At 37.1% G+C, this 24543-nt stretch overlaps 1 protein-coding gene across 1 annotated transcript; it reads right to left on the bottom strand.

The window, feature by feature from the left end:
- Positions 1-480: 480 nt before the first annotated feature.
- LOC128546832 (uncharacterized) lies at positions 481-15658 on the bottom strand. Its single transcript, XM_053518214.1, has 5 exons — positions 15526-15658; positions 9748-9929; positions 5293-5704; positions 1963-2579; positions 481-1460 (listed from the first exon to the last, which is right to left on the bottom strand). Exons 1-5 carry the CDS (start codon positions 15656-15658, stop codon positions 1077-1079), a joined length of 1728 nt encoding a protein of 575 aa, XP_053374189.1. The 3' UTR covers positions 481-1076.
- Between the last annotated feature and the right edge of the window lie 8885 nt (positions 15659-24543).

Below are 24543 nucleotides of genomic sequence, written 5' to 3'. Positions count from 1 at the left end.
TAATTTTCTTTTAAGCTGTAAGTTCAGTCCTAGCTAAATCTTTTAAATGAATATCTTAATCTGTGTGCTTAGCATCCATATAACTTAATGTCTTATTGTGAGTTTTAAAACACATGATCAAAACTAAACAATATTGTCAAAAACATGTTACAGTATGTGTACACACAATATTTCTATATCCTGACGACATGGTTTATATGATGTCACTTATCTACAAACAGGTTCTATGAAAAAATTGACTGGATGAAAAATTTTGTCAATGTCGGGTGTCTATTGATAAATTAAAGCATTGGTATAATTAAAGAAATTAATACTTGATTGCCTGGAGCGATTACGGAATAATTGCCCTAAAAATGAATAATGTCCTTCGGGCCTACTGCTCTAAGTTCTTTAGGTAAGTATTCCAAAATTGTGCAAGGCAATTTTCCAAAATTTATTGTTTATTTGTGCAAGGCAATTTAGTATTAACCGCTAATTATCAATAAGAAGTCACAGTGAATATCTTAGTTTAAACTGAAACTATTTGTAAAATGTCCGTTTTTTATACAATGAATATCAGCCAAGTCAAACATTACAAACATTACAACCTGAAATACAAGAAAGTGCCATGATATCACTATATTGCTCATCCAGCTATTGTGTTGCATGATGCAGAACTGATATGAAGAATTTGCTTTAAATCAGAAGAATCACAGTACATGATATGCATGTGAATGTTATTTTTATAGCAATCATTACAGAATATGTGACTATTGTAGTGTATATATATTTGCAATATAATTATGATTCAATAAATATTGATATACTTAGATCAAAAACCAGATGCTAGGAAGCTAGCTAAAGCTAGTTGCATCTTACCATTTTAGACAGATTTGTAACAAGTTATTTAAAAAGTTTTTATCTGCATATACTATGTGTAAAATTTCTGACTAAATCATTCAAAAGATTTCTCTTTTCACAAACAAGGAAACTTGATAAAATAACATCCATTTCACTTACTGTGGTAAATGTCTGAATTTAAATGTCACAAAAAAAAAATTATGTTAAAATCTCAACTGTCAATCACAATAATATAGCTAACAGACTAAGATAGATTCACAATTTACCACATTATTCAATAATTCCTGATGAGCATAGGATGCAGTTGACCCAACATGAACAGAAATCAAACATGAAAACAAGAAATTCAGTTCATAAAGTACTTCCAACAAACAAAGAAGTCTAAACAATCTCAAAATAATAAGACACACAAGGATCATCATAATACATGTTAGAAGTAGATCGATAAAAATCATGAGCCAAACATGCTTCTTAATATCATCTGTGAGTGGAATAATCAAAAAAGTTGTGGAAGTTTGGACAAGTGATTTATGTTGTTTTGGTCTTTGATTTGCCTTGTTTGTTTTCTTTGTTGTCTGCTGAGCCTCTTTATTCTTGCCCTGCCTTTTTCGTATTCTAAACTGAAAGCAAAATACATATAACTTAAAAGTAATTCATATAACTGAACACACAAGAACTCACTTGAGACACTTACTCTCCTTTTCATGGACAATTAAAATTCTTAAAAATTAAAAAAATCACTGTTGTTTACTGGTTGACTTCGGCAAAATTGAAACTCACTTGACTGGGAAACTATAACAAGTACACTTAGCACTGATATTTTCTGGAAGTGTTGCAAAATTCTAATCTGCAGTTTTCCTGGTGGCATAATTTTTAATCATATCTCAGAAGCCACAATTTCATCATTTATCATTCAACCACAAAATATAACAAAATGCTAAAAAACCTTCCAAGAAAGTCTGGTTAAAATCAAACTCACAGGAGTCTGAATTTACTTCCATGGCATACAGACAAAAACAAAATCATACACATCTATATCCCCAAATATGAAAAGGTAAAAGATACTATGAACAATTACTAATTACTGAACAAGTGCTTTTGAGTTGCAAATAATCTGTATACCTTGGGAACTTTCGTTTCCTTTAGAATTAGTTCTCTCACTTCTGGGGGAATTACATCTTCGAAGTTGACATTTTGTGACTGCCTTGGTAAACAGTCTAGAAACCAAGGTTGATTTGCTGCGGAAATTCTTCCAGTTGTTTGCAGAACGTTAAAAAACCTCTCCCACTTTGATATTGTTCCCCGTTTCCTAAACAATGAATGTAAACATTCTATTTGTTTTGATTGTCTTTCAATATTGATATGGCTATAATCTGGTTTTATTGTTGTGGGCTGTCCATTTGGAATTGAAGTAAGAATATTCCCATTAAGTTCACACCATGGATCAATATTTTGTCCTTTAAAAAACACTTGAACTTCTTCATTTTTCTTTACAAATTTAAAGTGTAACGGCTCTGAATGTTTTTCAATATCAGCAATATGAGGAGCTAGCCAGTTCTTCACATCAAACATGTGTAGAATTTCCTCAGGTTTTGGAAGCAGTGCAATTAGGTCATCCAATGTCTCTGCATCTGTAGTTCTTAGTTTCTCCGAAATTTTACTGAACGCTGCATCGACATCTTCATGTGTATGTCCAACATATAAGAAAGACAGATGAACCTTCAACAAAAAAATATTTTCTTAAAACAACACTTCTAAAACAGTGTAAGATGATACTTCAATACAACTCATTTAATTTTTTTTTTCAACCTTACTCCAATATTAGTTATCGAACATGGATTTATATGACTCTGATACAAATATCAACAAGAGTTGTCACAGGAGTCAGCGCACTCCACTATTTCGATGCTGAACAGTGAAACTGGGCACTTTTGAGGAAACTGCAGTTGTCATTGGAGTGACTCCAATGGTGGATGAAGATATTGCACAAATAGCCCGAGTCAAAAATATAAGAGAGGTAAAGATAAAGTGTATCAAAACACTCTTTAAGTCTATTCTAAGCAAAAAGGGGGCATAATTCATTAAATATTGGTGCAAAAGTTATGCACCTTGTGTCACATGATGTGGGTGACAATGTGGAACAACTACTTCAAGTTTAAATTAAATATGTATTTCATAACAACTGAGATATAGTGAAAATGCATCAAAATTAACCTTAAATTCTAAGTAAAAGGGGGCTTAATTTATGGAAAAATTTGTGCCACAGTTATGCACCTTGTGTCATATGATGTGGGTGATGATGTTGAACAATTATTTTAAGTCTGAATCTGATCCATTCACTAATAACAGAGATAGAGTGAAAGTGCCTCAAAACTTTAACCTGAAATTCTAAGTAAAAAGGGGGAACAATACATGAAAAATTTGTGCCAGAGTTCAATGCACCTTGTGTCATATGATGTGGGTAATGATGTTTAACAACTATTTTAAGTTTGAATCAAATCTATTCAGTAATAACAGAGATCAGAGATAGTGTGAAAGTTCATCAAAACTTTAACCCGAAATTCTAAGTAAAAAGGGGGAATAATTCATGAAAAAACAAGAGCTGTCTCCATAGGATGACACATGCCCCCGATGGCACTTTGAATGAATAGTTATGGCCGATGTAAGAGTTTAGGACCTTTGACCTACGGACCTGGGTCTTGCGCGCGACACGTCGTCTTACTGTGGTACACATTCATGCCCAATAATTTTAAAATCTATGCATGAATGACAAAGATATGGACCGGACACGCCCATCAATGCACTATCATGAAATATGACCTTTAACGTCTAAGTGTGATCTTGACCTTTGAGCTACGGACCTGGGTCTTGCGCAAGACACGTCGTCTTACTGTGGTACACATTCATGCCAAGTTATTTGAAAATCCATCCATGGATGACAAAGATATGGACCGGACACGAATGCACTATCATGAAAAATGACCTTTAACGTCTAAGTGTGACCTGGACCTTTGAGCTACGGACCTGGGTCTTGCGCAAGACACGTAGTCTTACTGTGGTACACATTCATGCCAAGTTATTTGAAAATCCATCCATGAATGACAAAGATATGGACCGGACACGAATGCACTATCATGAAAAATGACCTTTAACATCTAAGTGTGACCTTGACCTTTGAGCTACGGACCTGGGTCTTGCGCGCGACACGTCGTCTTACTGTGGTACACATTCATGCCAAGTTATTTGAAAATCCATCCATGGATGACAAAGATACGGACCGGACACGAAAATTGCGGACAGACTGACAGACCGACAGACGGTTCAAAAACTATATGCCTCCCTTCGGGGGCATAAAAATGTGCCAGAATTATGCACGTTGATTCATATGATGAGGGCGATGATGTTGAACAACTGTTTTAAGTCTGAATCAAATCCATTCAGTAATAACAGAGATAGAGTGAAAGTAACTTTAACCTGAAAATCTAAGTGAAAACAAGGAGCTGCGTTCAATAAACGCTTGATGCCCCCGGTGGCATCCTTGTCGATACAAAGCAACCTAAGTCCAAAATGAGGTCAAGGTCAAACTGAGGTCAGGTGATGTTTGAAGCTGAGGAATGGTCACAGGTTACATCTGTATTAGTATAAATTCAATCTTGTAAGCGGTACTGATGCTAGACGAAACGGTCCCATTTGGTTAACCAAGAGATGGCCCATATAAAGCAACCTAAGTCCAAAATGAGGTCAAGGTCAAGGTCAAACTGAGGTCAGGTGATGTTTGAAGATGAGGAATGGTCACAGGTTACATCTGTATTAGTATCAATTCATTCTTGTAAGCGGTATTGATGCTAGACGAAACGGTCCCATTTGGTTAACCAAGAGATGGCCCATATAAAGCAACCCAAGTCCAAAATGAGGTCAAGGTCAAGGTCAAACTGAGGTCAGGTGATGTCTGAAGATGAGGAAAGGTCAAAGGTTACATCTGCATTAGTATCAAGTCATTCTAGTAAGGGGTATTAATGCTAGACGAAACGGTCCCATTTGGTTAACCTCGTACAGACGGACGGACGGACAGGACGATCAATATATGCCTCCCGCATCAGTAGATGCCGGGGGCATAATGAAGGAATGAAATATTGGTACCAGAGTTATGGCCCTTAGGTCAGATGATCTGGGTGATTATGAGGAACAACTATTTTAAGTTTGAATCAAATCCATCAAGTAATTACAAAGATAAAAAGAAAAAGAAGAGACAGTGTAATTAAGAAATGAAATGATTTTTTTTCGGTGTTCATGTGAATGTTTGGTACGCTGAATTGTGAGTGATTGCCCCTAGCTGAAGGCTATCCGAGTGGCCATACTTTGAGGACATCAGAAAACATATCCGCCTCGAGTTTTGCAGTGAAAAAGTTGCCAGTACACGTCTGTCTTTATCGCACGGCATGATCCAACTACCAGGATTAGGACAATTATAATCTCCATGTATACAACTAGGAAGACGCCCTGTTGTTAAAGGCACCAAACGCAGGTCAAACAACGACTTTTCCTTATTCAATTGACCAAAGTCCTCTTTTCCAACAATTTTATGGTTCTGGCTCAAGAATATTTTCTCATGGTGTTTACAACATTGATAACACATGTACTGTTCACAGACAATACAATATCCTACCGCTTCCTTTCCCGTGTACAAGTCACAAATATTGCATGCTTGATCAAATATTTCGTCTGATCCTAAATCAACTTCATCGAAGTTTGTTAGCCTTTCTGTAAACTTTGTAACAGTCTGAGTTTCATGTGTCCTTTCTTCTACAAACAGACGCTTTATAAAACGTATACATATCATGGCATTTTTTCTTTTGTTTCCAATCTGTTGAATATTTATAAACAGTTAGCAATTTAATGACTGTTTTTAAACATCAGATTATTTATCGTATAAAATGTAGTGTTTCTACAATGAAGTTTATAAACATGCATTGAATTTCGTAAATTTTAGAATAGCTTTATCTTTTTTTTATTTTATTTTTTTGGTTTAACGTCGCACCGACACATGATAGGTCAACTTTATCTTTATCTTCCAGGTGAAGTATTACACTTTAAGATTGGGTGATTTCATAAGCGTAATATGCCTCCTTAACACGTTTTAAGTTCCCTCTACCAAAATATTTTATCTTCTTTTTTTTTTTAAAAATTTTAAGTACAGTTACTTCCTTGTATACGTTGCCATGTATTATGACAAACGTCCAACTGGGAAACATTGGGATATGATATAGGTACGTTTTAATGCGTGCACGTGCACAATGACTGTAAGAACAATTAACCTTTATCATGCTGGACACGACTGATTCTGTCTTTGCGACCAGTGTAGATCATGATAAGCCTGCACGTCTGTTTAGTCTGATCATGATCTACACTGTTCGCCATTCAGTCTGAGTATCGTTTTGGTATGCACCCCTTTTAAAAGTCAGTGGTACTGTCCAGACTGAAAGATCGACAAGTTCATTGTAGAGATACCCGCCGGCTAAGCTCAGTAAGTATAGCATTGGTCTACGGATCGCGGGGTCGCGAGTTCGATCCTCGGGTGGGGCGTATGTTCTCCGTGACTATTTGATAAACGACATTGTGTCTGAAATCATGAGTCCTCCACCTCTGATTTATGTGGGGAAGTTGGCAGTTACTTGCGGAGAACAGGTTTGTACTGGTACAGGATCCATGAACACTGGGTAGGTTTACTGTCTGCAGGTATATGACTGAAATACTGTTGAAAAACGGCGTTAAACCCAAATCAAACAAACAAACAAATAAGTGTAGCAAGCTAAGGGTTAAATATCAAGTGGAAAAAGCACGTGGCAATAATGCGAACAAGCCCTCAATCCCATGGCAGTGTATGTAAGGATGTGTACATGATAAACATGCACAAAAATACATATTATATAGATAACGAGTACAAAACAAACACAAAAAGAAACATATTGGGGTCTCGCCTTGGAAGGGGCAGACACAATAGCACCACTGGGTAGCTTTATCCGAAAACTTATTTTACTACCGCCATTTTCCAATATTAATATACCCGCATATATCTATGTATATTGTATATAATATATGTCAACTTAAAACAGGAAATTTACAGAATTAGAAGTAACAGCCGCCATAGCTTAAATGGGGTCTCACTTATGGTTGTTAGCAGTAGCATGCTGGTCCCGACTAAGTCAGTGGGTTCTAAGCCACGGTCCTTTATAACAGTATATAATTGATTTCAATAAGCATTTGATTTGATTTTTCAAACAAGACTCATCTCTCATTGATGCATATAACAAATCAGTTCTGAACTATAGAGACCCGTTAGAGGCATGAATATAGTTCGAACAGATCCAAGATGTAATCTTCGTCAGATAAGAAAAATTATTTTTCATATTCAATTGGAAATACTGAAACAACAACACTAAAAGAAAAATCTGCCGGCTGTATTTTCCTTATTAAAACGTTTTCTACAAAAAAAAAAAGAAACAAAACTGAAGTGAATGAAACATTCTATAAAACTCTATATATTATGCTGTCCGTAAGCAAACATGGAGATCTGACTGATGAACAAAAGTTTTACAAAACTGATTGTTGCCGTAAATATCACGATGATACACAAAAGTATAAAAATGAAGGCATTGTTCTACAAGAATATAACTTTAATAAGGTATCTTTTAAATTTTCGTATTTTAAATGATCAATAAAAATAATTGGCGTTGGTGCTAGCCTACTTGACCTAACAGGCGGGGCCTTAATTACCACTGCAGTATGTTTCATATTATTATCTTAACTAAATGTATCAAATTTACAATAAAATATGTTCAGACAATTTTACGATGTAAAACATTTTCTGGGACAAAATCAACAGTTTTTGGCCAAGAGTCGGAAAAAAATCATTATGTTTGGCACTGAACATCTTAAAGGGGACTGTGGAACCTATGCAGCATTCAGCATATGTCCTACTGAACGTTTATAGGCGTAAATAACAAATCCATGACCATTATTCGGATACTAAAAAATGAAAAACTGAAGCTAAAAAAATCTGTTTACAACTTCTAAGGTTCGTGAGCCAAATTTAAATGTAATTCTGTTAAAAGCGTCAAGTGAATTTCGAAATTACGGTGTCGTAAAAAATTTCATTTGTATCGGAATTTCCTGTGCGGTGTTACTTTAAGTCACTTAAATTTGACCCCACTGACTTTCGAAAATAACCCTATCGCCAAAACTTCGCCAATGACAGGTTCCGCTAATTAAGGTTGCAACCCAAACTTGGCATCCGAACAGAAAATAGAATTACCGAATTACCGCTAAGTTAGAAGGGAAAAATGTCTATCGTAGCCGGGTACCTACATTACTGGTAACCTTTTAAATTCTAAATGATATTCTGTGTTTTTTTTTTGTATTTAAAATACTATTGCAGGTTCACAGTATAATATTCAACTCCACCTTAATAATTTGTTTTGCAATATCAAGGACAATACCCCTCCAGCTGAGTATAGATGAAGCGTACAAAACCCGTTCAATTTCTTTACAGGTAGGATAAACCCACTTCTGTTGTTTTTTTTTTCAGAGAAAGAGAACAAATTATCATGACAGACAAAACCTCTGCGGAGGAGTGAAATGTCCCCTATTTTGCGATAACATTGTTATCATTTAAGAGAGAGATTCCATCCTACCCTGTAACAATTTCGGGAGTGGTTTTGTCTGCTTTGAATTTCCAGCGGGTCTTATCCGCCTAGAATTTTTAACTGGAGCCGGCGGGTCTATTATCCTCTTCAAAGGTCAACGAGAGGGGATTTGTCCGAGAGAGGTTTTGCCCGCCTCCCTAGTCATAAACCTTCTTGGTACTTATCAAGACAAATATCACATTCTGCAAAAACATTTACACTCAGTTGGAAGAAAAGCAAAAATTGTTACAGCTTTTGCTGAGTCAATTACAGCCAATCTGTTTTGTCTATAGAAGGAAATAGCCGTAAGGTCTTTCGACTTCGAATCAAGGAGAACTCGGCATGTTTTCCCATGTTTGTTTATTTGGATGACTTTACTTTTACACACTACACAGACATTGTTTTCTTCATCGCATGTTAACCATTTCGGAGATTGAACAGTATCGTAAGTAGATTTGTAAATAACATTTCAGTTTGGACCAAGCGCAATAACTGAGTTGTTCTCAATAATTATCTGATACAAACAAAATGTCTTCAGTTTTATTTGATGCAAGGTGTTTGGGTTCTTTAAAAAGCTGTTGTCCTTTAGAATCGTAATATATCTGCCTTTACACATTATCTTTTAAGTGTACAAATTGAATTTGCCAGTCTGGAAGGGAAAATCCATTTTTTAAATAAACAGAAATGGCTAAACCATTGTCAAATGAAGCTACGTCGTAACATGCACCACTTGCAGTAAATACATTTTTGTAATCAACTTTACCGTAATAATATGTCACCAACCAAATATCCCTAGATCCTCCAAAAACAAAGTACCTGTTTTGTATCTCCTAGTATAAATATATGTTCTGTCTATTTCGTTTTGAGAAGGGTCGATCCTTTCGTAGCTCCCGCTGTTCGCAATTGTTCCAAGTTCCATGTTATCTGGAAACGAAGAGTAAGACCTTTTTGATGACATTAGAAAACAGACGTTACTTGAATTGTGCACGAACAAAAATGCAATAAATGACCAACATCCGCGACAGAATCTTCTGCCGTATTCATTCTTTGTATGCATACATATTGGCAAATTTCCCTTCGTTAACGGCACTAGATGTTTCTCAGACAATGATGTGTGTTCTGTCAGATTTTCAAAGTCACTTTCACCAACAATTCTATGGTCCTGACTCAATGATATTTTTTCATGCTGTTTACAACATTGAAAGCACATATACTGTTCACAAACACAGCAATATCCTACTGCCTCCCTTTCCATATACAAGTCACAAATATTACAAGCGTGATCAAAGAATTCACTTGATCCTAAATCGACTGTATCAAACTTCGTTAACTTTCTGTAGATTTTGTAGTAGTCTGAGTCCCAAGTGTCCGTTGTTCTTGGCAAGTCTGTGTCCCAGTTACAACTCGCTGTGTAATAGAGGGTAATATCCTGGCAAAAATGATCCCATTTTTTTCTTGTTTAACACAGTGTAAATTACTCTTTTAAAAATATATACATTTATATAAATGACAGAAGAATTAGATCTATATATAACTTATCAAAAATATAATATGACCGACGTGTATTTACTTTCTTATACTTTAAAGGACTTTGTTTGAATATATCTATTCATATGAATTAATAATAAGCAGCTATAGTCTATACATATAATATTGATTGATTCCTATGATATATACATTCAAAATGTTTAAACCACCACATTACACTATTTTACTTTGTCGGGTTATTTCAAAATACTCAAATGAACAAACTTGTTATTTGCAGAGATTCAGTATAAACCATTTGTAAAGAACTATGCTACTTAACATGATTATTGAAATGTATTTAAAGGAGTGTCTTTTCAAAAATGTTTGTGATGCATTTAAAAAATTTGAAGTTGGGCAGAATATTATACTATACTTTCGTTTTATATGGGTTGCCTTGGAATAGTGCATAGTGAAATAAAATGAAACAGCTATTGGAGATTAACTTCCATAGTTCAATATGATAACTAGTTACCTATATTTTCTCATTTTCCTTACCCTGTGACATTTTGCGCCCAACGTGGGGCTGTGACGGCATAACACTGGTTAGTCTCCGACGCCTGTAATTGCTAATATATTACCTGCTGAAATTCGAGGACGAATTTCAGAAATGTGTCAAGGTATATAGGACTTGAATATTAAAACAGGTAGAAAGTGTGTAGGCGGCCGGGTAGATCAGTCGGTAGAGCATTGAAACGGTATTCCGAGGTCCCGGGTTCGAGTCCTGGTCTGGCTGCACATTTTTCTCACCCTGTGTACATACGTTATATGGTTTGTTATGTTATCTTTTTATCATTATTACCTACAATTAAGCAATTGTATCTTTTGTCTTAACTTTGTATAGGGGATTCGCTTGGCGGGAATTATTCTTATGTAGTAGAAACGGCATGATCGGTAGAATAAGTTGACTATAAGAGTTGTTAAAACATGTGTGTCCCTCATAATGGCCTGTCCCATTTTCAATCCTAAGATCACTTTGACCTTGCCCTTTGATTTTCTTATCCCTAAGACAATAAGGGTCATCTACTGACCAAAGGAAACCATCTAATGAAAATTGTGGCCTGATGGTCAAAGCATGCTTTAGTTATTGAGCTGAAACAATTTTCAGTCTCGGTATTAATGTGATATAGACCTTTGCTTTACTACCCCCAAAGCAATAGAGGTCACCTGTTGACACAGTTGATCATCCTATGAAGTCTTGTGACAATAGGCCGAAGCGTTCCTTAGTGATTTTAAGTCTCAATACCGTTGTGTTCTTCATCTTTGACCTACTGACCAAATGTTATCGTCACAACTCCTTCAATGAAGCGAGGCTAAATTCCTTTGTACCAGTCGGTCGTTCGGACGCTCGGCGTTAGAGTGAACGGTTTCCACCCAATTACTTGGGAACCATTTGACTCAGCACAGTCAGAACAATCAAACTTGGTAGCGTGATTGGGCTTAATTTTGAAGTCGATGGCCCCTTTGTTTTGGATCAGTATGTCATGAGTATGTCATGAGTCAAGATCACAGGTACCTGAACATTAAAGCTATTTCTATATGGTCATTTGAGAACAACTTGAACTTAACGGGGTAATTTAGCTTATGAAGCAGATGATCCCTATTGTGTGTGGTTGTTTTTTTTTTTTTTTTTGGGGGGGGGGGGGGGGGGGGGGCGGGGAGTAGTCAAAGGTCAAAGTCAAACACTTGACCTAGAACCTTCAAACTTGGAAGCATGACTTGGCTTAAGAAGCAGATATCTCCTATTGTTATGGGCGTCCAAAGGTCAAAAGTCAAGGTCATAAGACCTTAACCTTTAACAAGAGCTCTCATAGAAGACAGCGCGCTCGATTATTTCCGTGCTGAATAGTGAAATACGGCACTTCTGAGAATTTTTAATGACTCCACTATGGGGAATGATACCGAACAATAGGTTAAGTCTGAGTTATAACAAACATAGAGTGAATGTATATCAACACATTGAATGAGCATAAAAGGGACATAATTCCTTCAACAGTAATGCACCTTTTGACATATCATGTGACTAATGATGTGGAACAAACATTTCAAGTTTGAATCGAATCTACTTAGTAACCACTGTAATAGGGCAAATATGAACCACATCCTCAACCTACAATTCTAAGTAAAAAGGGGGGCTAACTAATATAATATTGACGAAAAACAATTGATCTTGAGTCTTATGATGTGGATCATGATGTGAAATGATAATATAAAGTTTGATTCAAATACATTTATTGCAGAGATATGGTAAAAACTGAAATTCTAAATAATAAGAAACATAATTTATAAAATATTCATGCATGGGTTACATACATTGTGTCAAATGATGAGGACGCAGAGGAGGAAGAACTATTTAGGAAGAACTTAGTTTGAATCAAAAGCTTTCTCAATTAACAGAAATATCGTGACAGTGCATCAAAATTAACCTGAAATTCTAAGTAAGAAGGGGGCATAATTCATAATTCATTGGTGGACAAGTTATGGCCTTTGTGTCATTATATGATATGGGAAGTGATATAGAACACATATTGAATCCAATTCCTTCTGTAATAACAGAAATATATTTAAAATGCTTCAAAAATAACATAAAATTCTAAGTAAAAAAGGGACAAAAGAAATCTCTGCTTGATGTATTATTCTTTATGCCCTCTACAACAAAATGGAAGTGCATGCAAATTTCTTAAAATCTTCATGGTCCTGTCCATAAGCAACTGACGAACTGCGTTTATACACAACTGATTATTGCAGTAAATATCACAGTAATAAGCAAAAAGTGTATATAACTGAAGGCCTTGTTCTACCAAAGCATAACTTTAATAAGGTATCTTTTTTGAATTTTAGTATTTCAAATGACCAATCAAAAATAACTGGCGTTGATGCTTGAGCCATTAGGCTAGCCTACTTGATCTAACTAGCAGGGCCTTATCATTGCAGTAAGTTTCATAGATAGATAAATATATTTTATTCGTACAAAGGCAATATGTCCATCAGTACACAATATATATACAGTCATTAATATGAAAACATGTCAATGGCATATCATACACATATTATACAACCAGATCAAAATACATTAATACAACAAAATTTACTAAATAGTGAGGAGACATGGTTACTGTGTCATATTATTATTTGTAATTTAATCACATTTAACAATAAAAATATGTTTAGGCAATTTTATTTGTTTTTTGTTTTTGTTGGATTTAACGCATCGACAAAATTATAGGTCATATGTCGACTTTCCAGCATTGATTGTGGAGGAAGACCCTAGGTGCCACTCCGTGCATTATTTCATCACGATCGGGTACCTGGGTAGAAACACCGACATTCCGTTAGCCAGCTGGATGGCCTCCTCACATGAAGAATTCAACGCCCTGAGTGAGGGTTCAAGTAAGGCTCGGACCCACATCGGAGAGGGGCAAGTGATTTGAAGTCAGCGACCTTATGCACTCGCCCACGGAGGTCACTCTAGGCAATTTTACAATGTAAAACATTTTCAGGGACAAAAAATCAACATTCCTTGTCCAGGAGTGGGAAAAAAGCATAGTGTTTGGGACTAAACATCAGCATATGATCTGCCGAACATTTTTGTATCGGAATATCCTGAGCGGGTTCACTTTTAAGTCACTCAAATGTGACTTCAACTGCGACTTTCAAAAATAACACTATCGCCCAAAATTCGCCAATGTCAGGTTCTCCTTATATAATTAAGGTCCCAACCAAAGCCTTGCATCCGAACACAAAATAGAATTACCGCTAAGTTAGAAGAGTGTCTATCGTAGCCTTGTACCAACTTTTAAATTCTAAATGCTGTTCTTTCTACATTTATGTTTAAAATGCTATTGTAGGTTTATATGTATGATATTCAATTCTGCCTCAATATTTTTGCAATATCTTTCAAAGCCCATCACGGACATTACTCCTCCAGCTGAGTAAAGGTGAAGCGGACAAAACCCGTTCCATTTCTTTACAGGTAGGACAAACCCCATTCCGTTAAATTTACAAAGTAGACAAAGCTCTTCCAGCTCAGCTATCATGGCAGACAACCCCTCTTTGAAAGGATAAAAACGCTGCTATTGTGCAATAGCATTGTTATCATGTATGGGACGGGTTCATGTCCTACCCAGTCATAATTACGGGATTGGTTTTGTCCACTTTGAATTTTCAGTTGCTTTGATCTGACGGGAACTGGGGAGGGCTTTTGTCTGACCAACTGCCCCAGATCATATTCTGCTTAGTTCTATGACTGATCACGGGAGGAAAGCAAAAATTGTTACAGCGTTTGTTGATTCAAGTACAGTTAATCTGTTAGGTTTATAAAAGCAAATGTCCGTAATGTCTTTCGACTTCGAATCAAGGAGAACTCTGCACTTTCTTCCATGTTTGTTTATCTGGATGACTTGACTTAAACACGCTACGTAGACATTGTTTTTTTCATCACATGTTAATCCAGTTGGAAATTGGATAGAATCGTGGGTAAATTTGTATATAACGTTTCCGTTTAGACCAAGCGCAATAACCGACTTGTCCTTAACATCTGATACAAACAAAATGTCTTCAGTTTTATTTGATGCAAGGTGTTTTGGTTCTTGAAAAAGTTGCTTTTCTTCCGAATCATAATATATTTGCCTTTTCACATTCCCTTTTAAGTCTACATATTGAATTTGCCAGTCCGGATGGGAAAATCCTGTTACTATATGAATAGAAATGGCTAAACCATTGTCAAATGAAGCTACGTCGTAACATGTTTGTTTATATTTGGATCACTTTATTTTTACACGTTACGCAAACATTATTTTTTTCATCACATGTTAATCCAGTTGGAGATTGGATAGAACCGTGAGTAAATTTGTATATCACGTTTCCGTTTGGACCAAGCGCAATGACTGAGTTGTCTTCTGTATCTGATACAAACAAAATATCTCCAGTTTTATTTGAAGCAAGGCGTTTTGGTTCTTTAAAAAGCTGTCGTTCTTCAGAATCATAATATATTTGTCTTTTCACATTGCCTTTAAAGTCTACATATTGAATTTGCCAGTCTGGAAGTGAAAATCCAGTTTCTATATAAAAAGAAATAGCTAAACCATTGTCAAATGAGGCTACGTCTTAACAGTCACCACTTGTAGTAAAGATATTTTGTAATCAACTTCACCGTTAAAATATGTAAACAATCAAATCTCACTCGATCCTCCAAAAACAAAGTACCTGTGTGCAATATCTTCTGCGCCTGTGTCTTTCTGAGAACTTGCAATCTTTTGGTATCTCCTTCTGTTTGTAATATAGTTTCTGTCTGTATCGTTTTAAGAAGATACAATAATTTCGTAGCTCCCGTTGTTTGTAATCGTTCCAAGTTCCATGTTCTCATAAAACGAATTGTAAAATTCTTTTGATGACATCAAATAACAGACGTTACTTAAATTGGTTATGGACAAAAATGCAATACACTGGCAACATTCGCAATTAATGCTTCGGTAGTTACCGCTTGAATGTATACATCCTGGCAATTTTCCCTTCGTTACTGGCACCATCTGCTTCCCAAACAACGAAGTGCCATTTGTCTGTTTACCAATGTCTTCTTTCCCAACAATTCCATGGTACTGACACAAGGACATTTTTTCATGGTGTTTACAACATTGATAACACATATACTGTTCACAAACAAAGCAATATCCTACAGCCTCTTTTTCCGTGTATGTGTCACATATATTACAAGTCTGATCAAAAGTTTCACTTGATCCTAAGTCGACTGTATCGAACTTTGTTAACTTTTCAGTAAATTTTGTAATAGTCTGAGTTCCAAGAGTCCTTTTTTCTTGGCAAATCTGCGTCCTAGTTACAACTCGCTGTGTAAAAATGGTAAATATCCTGGCGAAAATTGATCCCATTTACTTGTTTAACACAGTGTAAATTTCTGAACATATATACATTCATATAATAACATAATTAGATCTATATACAACTTATTAAAAATGTAATATGGCCGACGTGTATGGACTTTCTTATACTGAAAAAAAAAAAACATGTTTAAACTTAAACTATATGTTATTGATTGATCCTATTATTCTAATAGATATGATATTATAACGAGTCATTCAAAATGTTTAAATCACGATACTTTGTCGAGTTATTTGTATTCAAATGAAAAAAACAACAACTGTTATTTGCAGTTTAAATCAGTTGCAAATAACTATGCTATAGTTTACCTGATTTATACTAAGGTGTAGTTACCTTTCAAAACATCGCTAGCGGTGTAAGTGTTACGTATTAAGAATAATTTAATTTATTTATTTTGTTGAGTTTAACGTCGCACCGACACAATTATAGGTCATATGGCGACTTTCCAGCTTTGATGGTGGAGGAAGATCCCAAATACCCCTCCGTGCATTATTTCATCACAAGCGGGCACCTAGGTAGAACCACCGACCTTCCGCAAGCCAGGTGGATGGCTTCCTCACATGAAGAATTCAACGCCCCAAGTGAGGCTCGAACCCACATCGATGAGGGGCAAGTGATTTGAAGTCAGCGACCTAAACCACTCGGCCACGGAGGGCCCCAGAATAATTTAAAATTGGACAGAATGCTGTCAAATAATATACAAGTTGGCAGGTTTAAAAAGTAACTACATGTACACTTCTGGTTCTACAACTAAACCAGGATATTTTATGACGTATCGCATCTTTGATGTGCACCCATTTACAGTTCCTCGTTGTTTCTGGCAGACGAGGTGGAAGGCTGACAGTGTATAGTTGGCAGTTCCCCAGGCCTAATAGGATAGCCTGTAGGATATCTCCCAATTGTTTTTGCACTTGTAGCATGTGTAAATGTTGAGTTCTGCTCAACCCGGGGCTAGAGCGCGTGGAAGGTAGGATGCATTTCCACTACTGTCCGTGAACAGGCTTAATCAAACCAAGCCTGCAACATTTTTTTGTCGTGTTGATAGACCTGTGGAGTTTCCACTTTGTTTCTTTGTTTATTGTTTTTATTTTTCATCTGACCACCTTCTTCTGGACCTAAATTGTGTACCTCTCGTTGCTCTTCCCTCAGCAAAGGAAATGAGTACATACGTATATGGTTCGTTATGTTATCTTTTTATCATTATTATCAACACAAGTAGTAATTGAGCCTTTTGTATTAGAGTCGTATAGGGGATTCGCTTGGCGGGATTTATTCTTGTATAAACGGAAACTGCAGACGAGTAGAATAAGTTGATTATAAGAGAAGCAAGATGTGTTTGTAAAAGCATGTATGCCCCTCATGATGGCCTGTCCCATTTTCAATCCTAAGATCATTGAATTTCTGATTCCCAAGACAATAAGGGTCATCTATTGACCAAAGGAAATCATCAGATGAAAATTGTGGACTGCAGGTCAAAACATTCTTTAGTTATTGAGCTGAAACCATTTTCAGTTTCGTTATCCCTGTGCCATAGACCTTTCACCTACTAACCCCCAAGTCTGAAGACAATAGGCCAAAGCCTTATTTAGTTAAACCTATTGTCAATCTCAGTTTGAATTTAGCATTAGACAAGAACAAGAGAGATAACTCAAAAAGGAAGAAGGGTAGAGTTATGGTTCTCGCACTGAAAAATTAAAATGTCAAGCCGATGATTGATGCCAAAAAGGTACATGCATGCGACACATCATGTCATGCTGATCATTGGTGTCAATACGGTTCTTGCATCAGACACATCAGGTCATGCTGATCATTGGTGTCAATAAGGTTCTTGCATGAGACACATCAGGTCATGCTGATCATATTGTCAAAAAGGTTCTTGCATGCGACACATCATGTAATGCTGATCATTGATGCCAGTAAGGTTCTTGCATGGGGCACATCAAGTCATGCTGATCATTGGTGCCAAATTGCATGCGACACATCATGTCATGCTGATCATTGACGTCAGTAAGTTTCTTGCATGCCACACATTATGTCATGCTGACCACTGGTGTCAATAAGGTTCTTGCATGAGACACATCATGTCATGCTGATCATTGACGTCAGTAAGGTCCTTGCATGAGACACATTAGGTCATGCTGACCATTGGTGTCAATAAGGTTCTTGCATGAGACACATCATGTCATGCTGATCATTGGTGTCAATAAGGTTCTTGCATGAGACACATCATGTCATCCAGATCATTGGTGTCAATAAGGTTCTTGCATGAGACACATCAGGTCATCCTAATCATTGGTGTCAATAAGGTTATTGCATGAGACACACCATGTCATGCTCATCAATGGTGTCAATAAGGTTCTTGCATGAGGCACATCATGTAATGCTGATCATTGGAGTCAATAAGGTTCTTGAATGGGACACATCATGTAATGCTGATCATTGGTGTCAATAAGGTTCTTGCATGAGACACATCATGTCATGCTGATCATTGGTGTCAATAAGGTTCTTGCATGAGACACATCATGTCATGCTGATCATTGGTGTCAATACGGTTCTTGCATGAGACACATCATGTCATCCTGATCATTTGTGTCAATAAGGTTCTTGCATGAGACACATCAGGTCATGCTTATCATATTGTCAAAAAGGTTCTTGCATGCGACACATCATGTAATGCTGATCATTGATGCCAGTAAGGATTTTGCATGCGGCACATCAAGTCATGCTGATCATTGGTGCCAAATTGCATGCGACACATCATGTCATGCTGATCATTGACGTCAGTAAATTTCTTGCATGCCACACATTATGTCATGCTGATCATTTGAGCCAGTATAGTACTTGCATGCGACAAATTATGTCATGCTGATCATTGGTGCCAGTAAGGTTCTTGCATGCGACACATCATGTCATGATGATCATTTGTGTCAATAAGGTTCTTGCATGAGACACATTATGTCATGCTAATCATTGGTGCCAATAAGGTTCTTGCATGCGACACATCATGTCATGCTGATGATTGGAGTCAATAAGGTTCTTGCATGCGACACATCATATCATGCTGATCATTGGTGTCAATAAGGTTCGTGCATGCGACATATAATGTCATGCTGATCATTCGTGCCAGTAAGGTCCTTGCATGAGACACACTGGGTCATGCTGACCATTGGTGTCAATAAGGTTCATGCATGCGACACATCATGTCATGCTGATCATTGGTGTCAATAAGGTTCGTGCATGCGACACATCATGTCATGCTGATCATTCGTGCCAGTAAGGTCCTTGCATGAGACACATTAGGTCATGCTGACCATTGGTGTCAATAAGGTTCTTGCATGAGACACATCATGTCATGCTGATCATTGGTGTCAATAAGGTTCTTGCATGAGACACATCATGTCATCCTGATCATTGGTGTCAATAAAGTTCTTGCATGAGACACATCAGGTCATCCTAATCATTGGTGTCAATAAGGTTATTGCATGAGACACATCATGTCATGCTCATCATTGGTGTCAATAAGGTTCTTGCATGAGGCACATCATGTAATGCTGATCATTGGAGTCAATAAGGTTCTTGAATGGGACACATCATGTCATGATCATCATTGGTGTCAATAAGGTTCTTGCATGAGACACATCATGTCATGCTGATCATTGATGCTAATAAGGTTCTTGCATGAGACACATCATGTCATGCTGATCATTGGTGTCAATAAGGTTCTTGCATGTGACACATCATGTCATCCTGATCATTGGTGTCAATAAAGTTCTTGCATGAGACACATCAGGTCATCCTAATCATTGGTGTCAATAAGGTTATTGCATGAGACACATCATGTCATGCTCATCATTGGTGTCAATAAGGTTCTTGCATGAGGCACATCATGTAATGCTGATCATTGGAGTCAATAAGGTTCTTGAATGGGACACATCATGTCATGATCATCATTGGTGTCAATAAGGTTCTTGCATGAGACACATCATGTCATGCTGATCATTGATGCTAATAAGGTTCTTGCATGAGACACATCATGTCATGCTGATCATTGGTGTCAATAAGGTTCTTGCATGTGACACATCATGTCATGCTGATCATTGGTGCAAATAAGGTTCTTGCATGTGACACATCATGTCATGCTGATCATTGGTGTCAATAAGGTTCTTGCATGCGACAGCATGTCATGCTGATCATTGGTGCCAATAAGGCTCTTGCATGCTACACATCATGTCATGCTGATCATTGATGCCAGTAAGGTTCTTGCATGAGACACATCATGTCATGCTGATCAATGTAGTCAATAAGGTTCTTACATGAGACACATCATGTAATGCTGATCATTGGTGTCAATAAGGTTCTTGCATGAGACACATCATGTCATGCTAATCATTGGTGTCAATCAGGTTCTTGCATGAGACACATCATGTCATGATCATCATTGGTGCCAGTAAGATTCTTGCATGAGACACATCATGTCATGCTGATCATTGGTGTCAACAAGGTTCTTGCATGAGACACATCATGTCATGCTCATCATTAGTGTCAATAAGGTTCTTGCATGAGACACATCATGTCATGATCATCATTGGTGCCAGTAAGATTCTTGCATGAGACACATCATATCATGCTCATCATTGGTGTCAATACGGTTCTTGCATGAGACACATCATGTCATGCTGATCATTTTTGTCAATACGGTTCTTGCATGAGACACATCATGTCATGCTGATCATGTTTGTCAATAAGGTTCTTGCATGCGACACATCATGTCATGCTGAGCATTGATGCTATTAAGGTTCACGCTGATAAATGGTGCCAGTAAGGTTCTTCCACGCGACACATCATGTCACGCTGATAACTGGTGCTAGTAAGGTTCTTGCATGCTACACTTCATGTCACGCTGATAATTGGTGCCAGTAAGGTTCTTGAATGCTACACAGCATGTCATGCTGATCACTGGGGCCAGTAAAGTTCTTGCATGCTACACATTATGTCATGCTGACTGGTGCCAGTAAGGTTCTTGCATGCGACACATCATGTCATGCTGATAATTGGTGCCAGTAAGATTCTTGCATGCTACACATCATGTCATGCTGATCATTGGTGCCAGTAAGGTTCTTGTATGCTACACAGCATGTCACGCTGATAATCGGTGCCAGTAAAGTTCTTGCATGCTACACAGCATGTCATGCTGACCATTGGGGCCAGTAAAGTTCTTGCATGCTACACATCATGTCATGCTGTCTGGTACCAGTAAGGTTCTTGCATGCGACACATCATGTCATGCTGATCATTGGTGCCAGTAAGGTTCTTGCATGCTACACAGCATGTCACGCTGATAATTGGTGCCAGTAAGGTTCTTGCATGCTACACAGCATGTCATGCTGATCATTGGGGCCAGTCAAGTTCTTGCATGCTACACAGCATGTCACGCAGATAATTGGTGCCAGTAAAGTTCTTGCATGCTACACAGCATGTCATGGTGATCATTGGTGCCAGTAAGGTTCTTGCATGCGACACAGCATGCCATGCTGATCATTGATGCCAGTAAGGTTCTTGCATGCGACACATCATGTCACGCTGATCATTGATGCCAGTAAGGTTCTTGCAAGTGACACATCATGTCACACTGATCATTGATGCCAGTAAGGTTCTTGCATTCTACACAGCATGTCATGCTGATCATTGGTGCCAGTAAAGTTCTTGCATGCTACACAGCATGTCACGCTGATAATTGATGCCAGTAATGTTCTTGCATGCGACACAGCATGTCATGCTGATCATTGGGACCAGTAAAGTTCTTGCATGCTACACATCATGTCATGCTGACTGGTGCCAGTAAGGTTCTTGCATGCGACACAGCATGTCATGCTGATCATTGGTGCCAGTAAGGCTCTTGGATGCTACACAGCATGTCACGCTGGTAATTGGTGCCAGTAATGTTCTTGCATGCTACACAGCATTTCATGCTGATCATTGGTGCCAGTAAGGTTCTTGCATGCGACACAGCATGTCTTGCTGACTATTGATGCCAGTAAGGTTCTTGCATGCGACACATCATGTCACGCTGATAATTGGTGCCAGTAAGGTTCTTGCATGCTATACATCATGTCACGCTGATAATTGGTGCCAGTAAGGTTCTTGTATGCTACCGATCATGTCACGCGGATAATTGGTGCCAGTAAGGTTCTTGCATGTTACACATCATGTCACGCTGATCATTGGTGCCAGTAAGGTTCTTGCATGCTACACATCATGTCACGCCGATAATTGATGCCAGTAAGGTTCATGCATGCTACACATCATGTAGCGCCGATAATTGGTGCCAGTAAGGTTCTTGCATGCTACACATCATGTCACTCCGATAATTGGTGCCAGTAAGGTTCTTGCATGCTACACATCATGTCACGCTGATCATTGGTGCCAGTAAGGTTCTTGCATGCTACACATCATGTCATGCTGATAATTGGTGCTTGTAAGGTTCTTGCATGCAACACATCATGTCATGCTGATAATTGGTGCTTGTAAGGTTCTTGCATGCATTAGTGCAAAGGTTTTTTCCGAAATCCATCCATGAACCACAAAGTTAGAGATCGTGCACGAATTGAGTACTAGTAATAACGGAGTTAAATAGAAAAAGAAGTGAGATTGGTAAATTTGCGGTTCTTGCACGCGACACTTCGTCATGTCATTCTGATCATTTGTGCCAAGTCCTTTTTTGAAAATCATTCCTGGATGACAAAGGTAAAGACCGGACACGAAATCGGGACGAACGAAAGAATGAACAAACGGACGGACGCTGCAATTGCTATATATCCCCCCACACCCCCCGACAAACTTAATTTATTTTGAAGACTAAAAGCAGTCTTCGCAAATATCTATTCCCTAGACAATTATCAATTTTATATAAACCTGCATAAAGTTGCAGTATTAACAATGACTTCCATATCAAGAAGTTAAAAGGGGAAATTTTTGCAATATAATCAGACTGTATTTCAATCATGCGGTTACATTTACAAGTTAACGCATTGATAAATCCAGTAGTACGACGTACTTTAATCAATATATAAACAACTTAAAGATATCCGATAGCCATCTTTCACTAAAATATTTTATTGTTAGATATTTAATTCAAATGTATAAAACCTCATCAACTGTATTTAATTTTACTAAATATATAAATTAAGCTTACATATAGAGCTACATTCATAAATAAATGTTATGCAGTAACAGCTGATAGTTAGAAAACACAAAGTTTTTAGGGGAAGTACACAGTTATACTGTGTTTTTGTAAACTTGTATACAGTGTGTACTATTTTAAACCGAGTGAGAAGTACTGTTTATATTCATATAGTTTACATAAACTATATAAATTAATTGTTCATGTTTTTAAATATAAATTTTGGATCTAATATACCTTTAAACAAATTTATTTCCGTTCTTAAAGAACGATTTGGATATATATCAGGTTTAACTTTTCCAACAGCAACTATCATAATAAATTCCATCCTAATTTCAAAATGCCACCGTCGCTAAGTATTCTAAGGCGTTTGTTTATGGAAACTTTTTGAATATACAATCTCCAGTGTTAGCGACCTTCAGTTTTTGTTTCAAAAAAAGAGCTCAAGGTTCTATGTTTAATGTTTCGCGTTTAAACTGGTTTTGCTTTCTTATAATTTCCATGTCTATTGTTTCAGTTATGTTCCAGGCAGACAGGCTCTTTACTTTTGGAAAACATACACATCATGGACGAAAAGCAAAAACTGTAACAGTTTTTGATTCCTCAATGACTGCTAATCTGCTGTTTTGCTTATCATAACAAAGATGCGTTATGTCCTTTGTCTTTGAATCAAGCAGAACGCGATACCCTTTTCCATGCTTGTTTATTTGAATGACTTTATTTATACATGCTACGTAGACATTGTTTTCTTCATCACATGTTAACCCTTTCGGAGATTGAACAGCATCATGGGTAAATTTGTATATAACGTTTCCTTTTGGATCAAGGGCAATAACTGAGTTGTCCCCACCATTAGAAACAAACACAATATCTTCAGTGTCATTCGATGCAAGGCAGTTTGTCTTTTTCAAAAGCTGCTTTCCATCAGAATCGTAATAAATCTGCCTTTTCACATTGCCTTTCAAGTCTACATACTGAATTTGCCAATCTGGAAGAGTAAACCCCGTTTCTATATAAAGGGATATTGCTAAACCATTGTCAAATGGAACAACACCATAACATGTTCCGCTTTTTGTAAATATTCTTTTGTAGGAAACCTTTTTATGACAGTATTTCATTTGCCAAATATCCCGAGATCCAATTTCAGTGAAATACTTAATGACTATTTCACTTTCTGATTCCAGTTCTTCTATCGTACTTATAATCGTTTCATAATTTCCCTCAGTTGTGAATGTTCCAAGTTCAAACGAATCCAAGCTTCTATGTCTATCATAATTCAAGTAGTAAATGTCGTTTGTATTATACATATAAAACGGTGCGATAAATATGACAGACGTCGAATAGGATGAATAATTCGGGGTATATCCATATTTTGGTAGTTCTCCTTTTATAAATGGCACTAAATGCATACTAAAATATGAA

Source organism: Mercenaria mercenaria, chromosome 11 (assembly GCF_021730395.1).
Source record: "Mercenaria mercenaria strain notata chromosome 11, MADL_Memer_1, whole genome shotgun sequence".
In the NCBI taxonomy this organism is placed as follows: Eukaryota; Metazoa; Mollusca; class Bivalvia; order Venerida; family Veneridae; genus Mercenaria; species Mercenaria mercenaria.
Note: the sequence above shows the minus strand (reverse complement) of the source record. Positions and strands in the feature narration are given on the sequence as shown.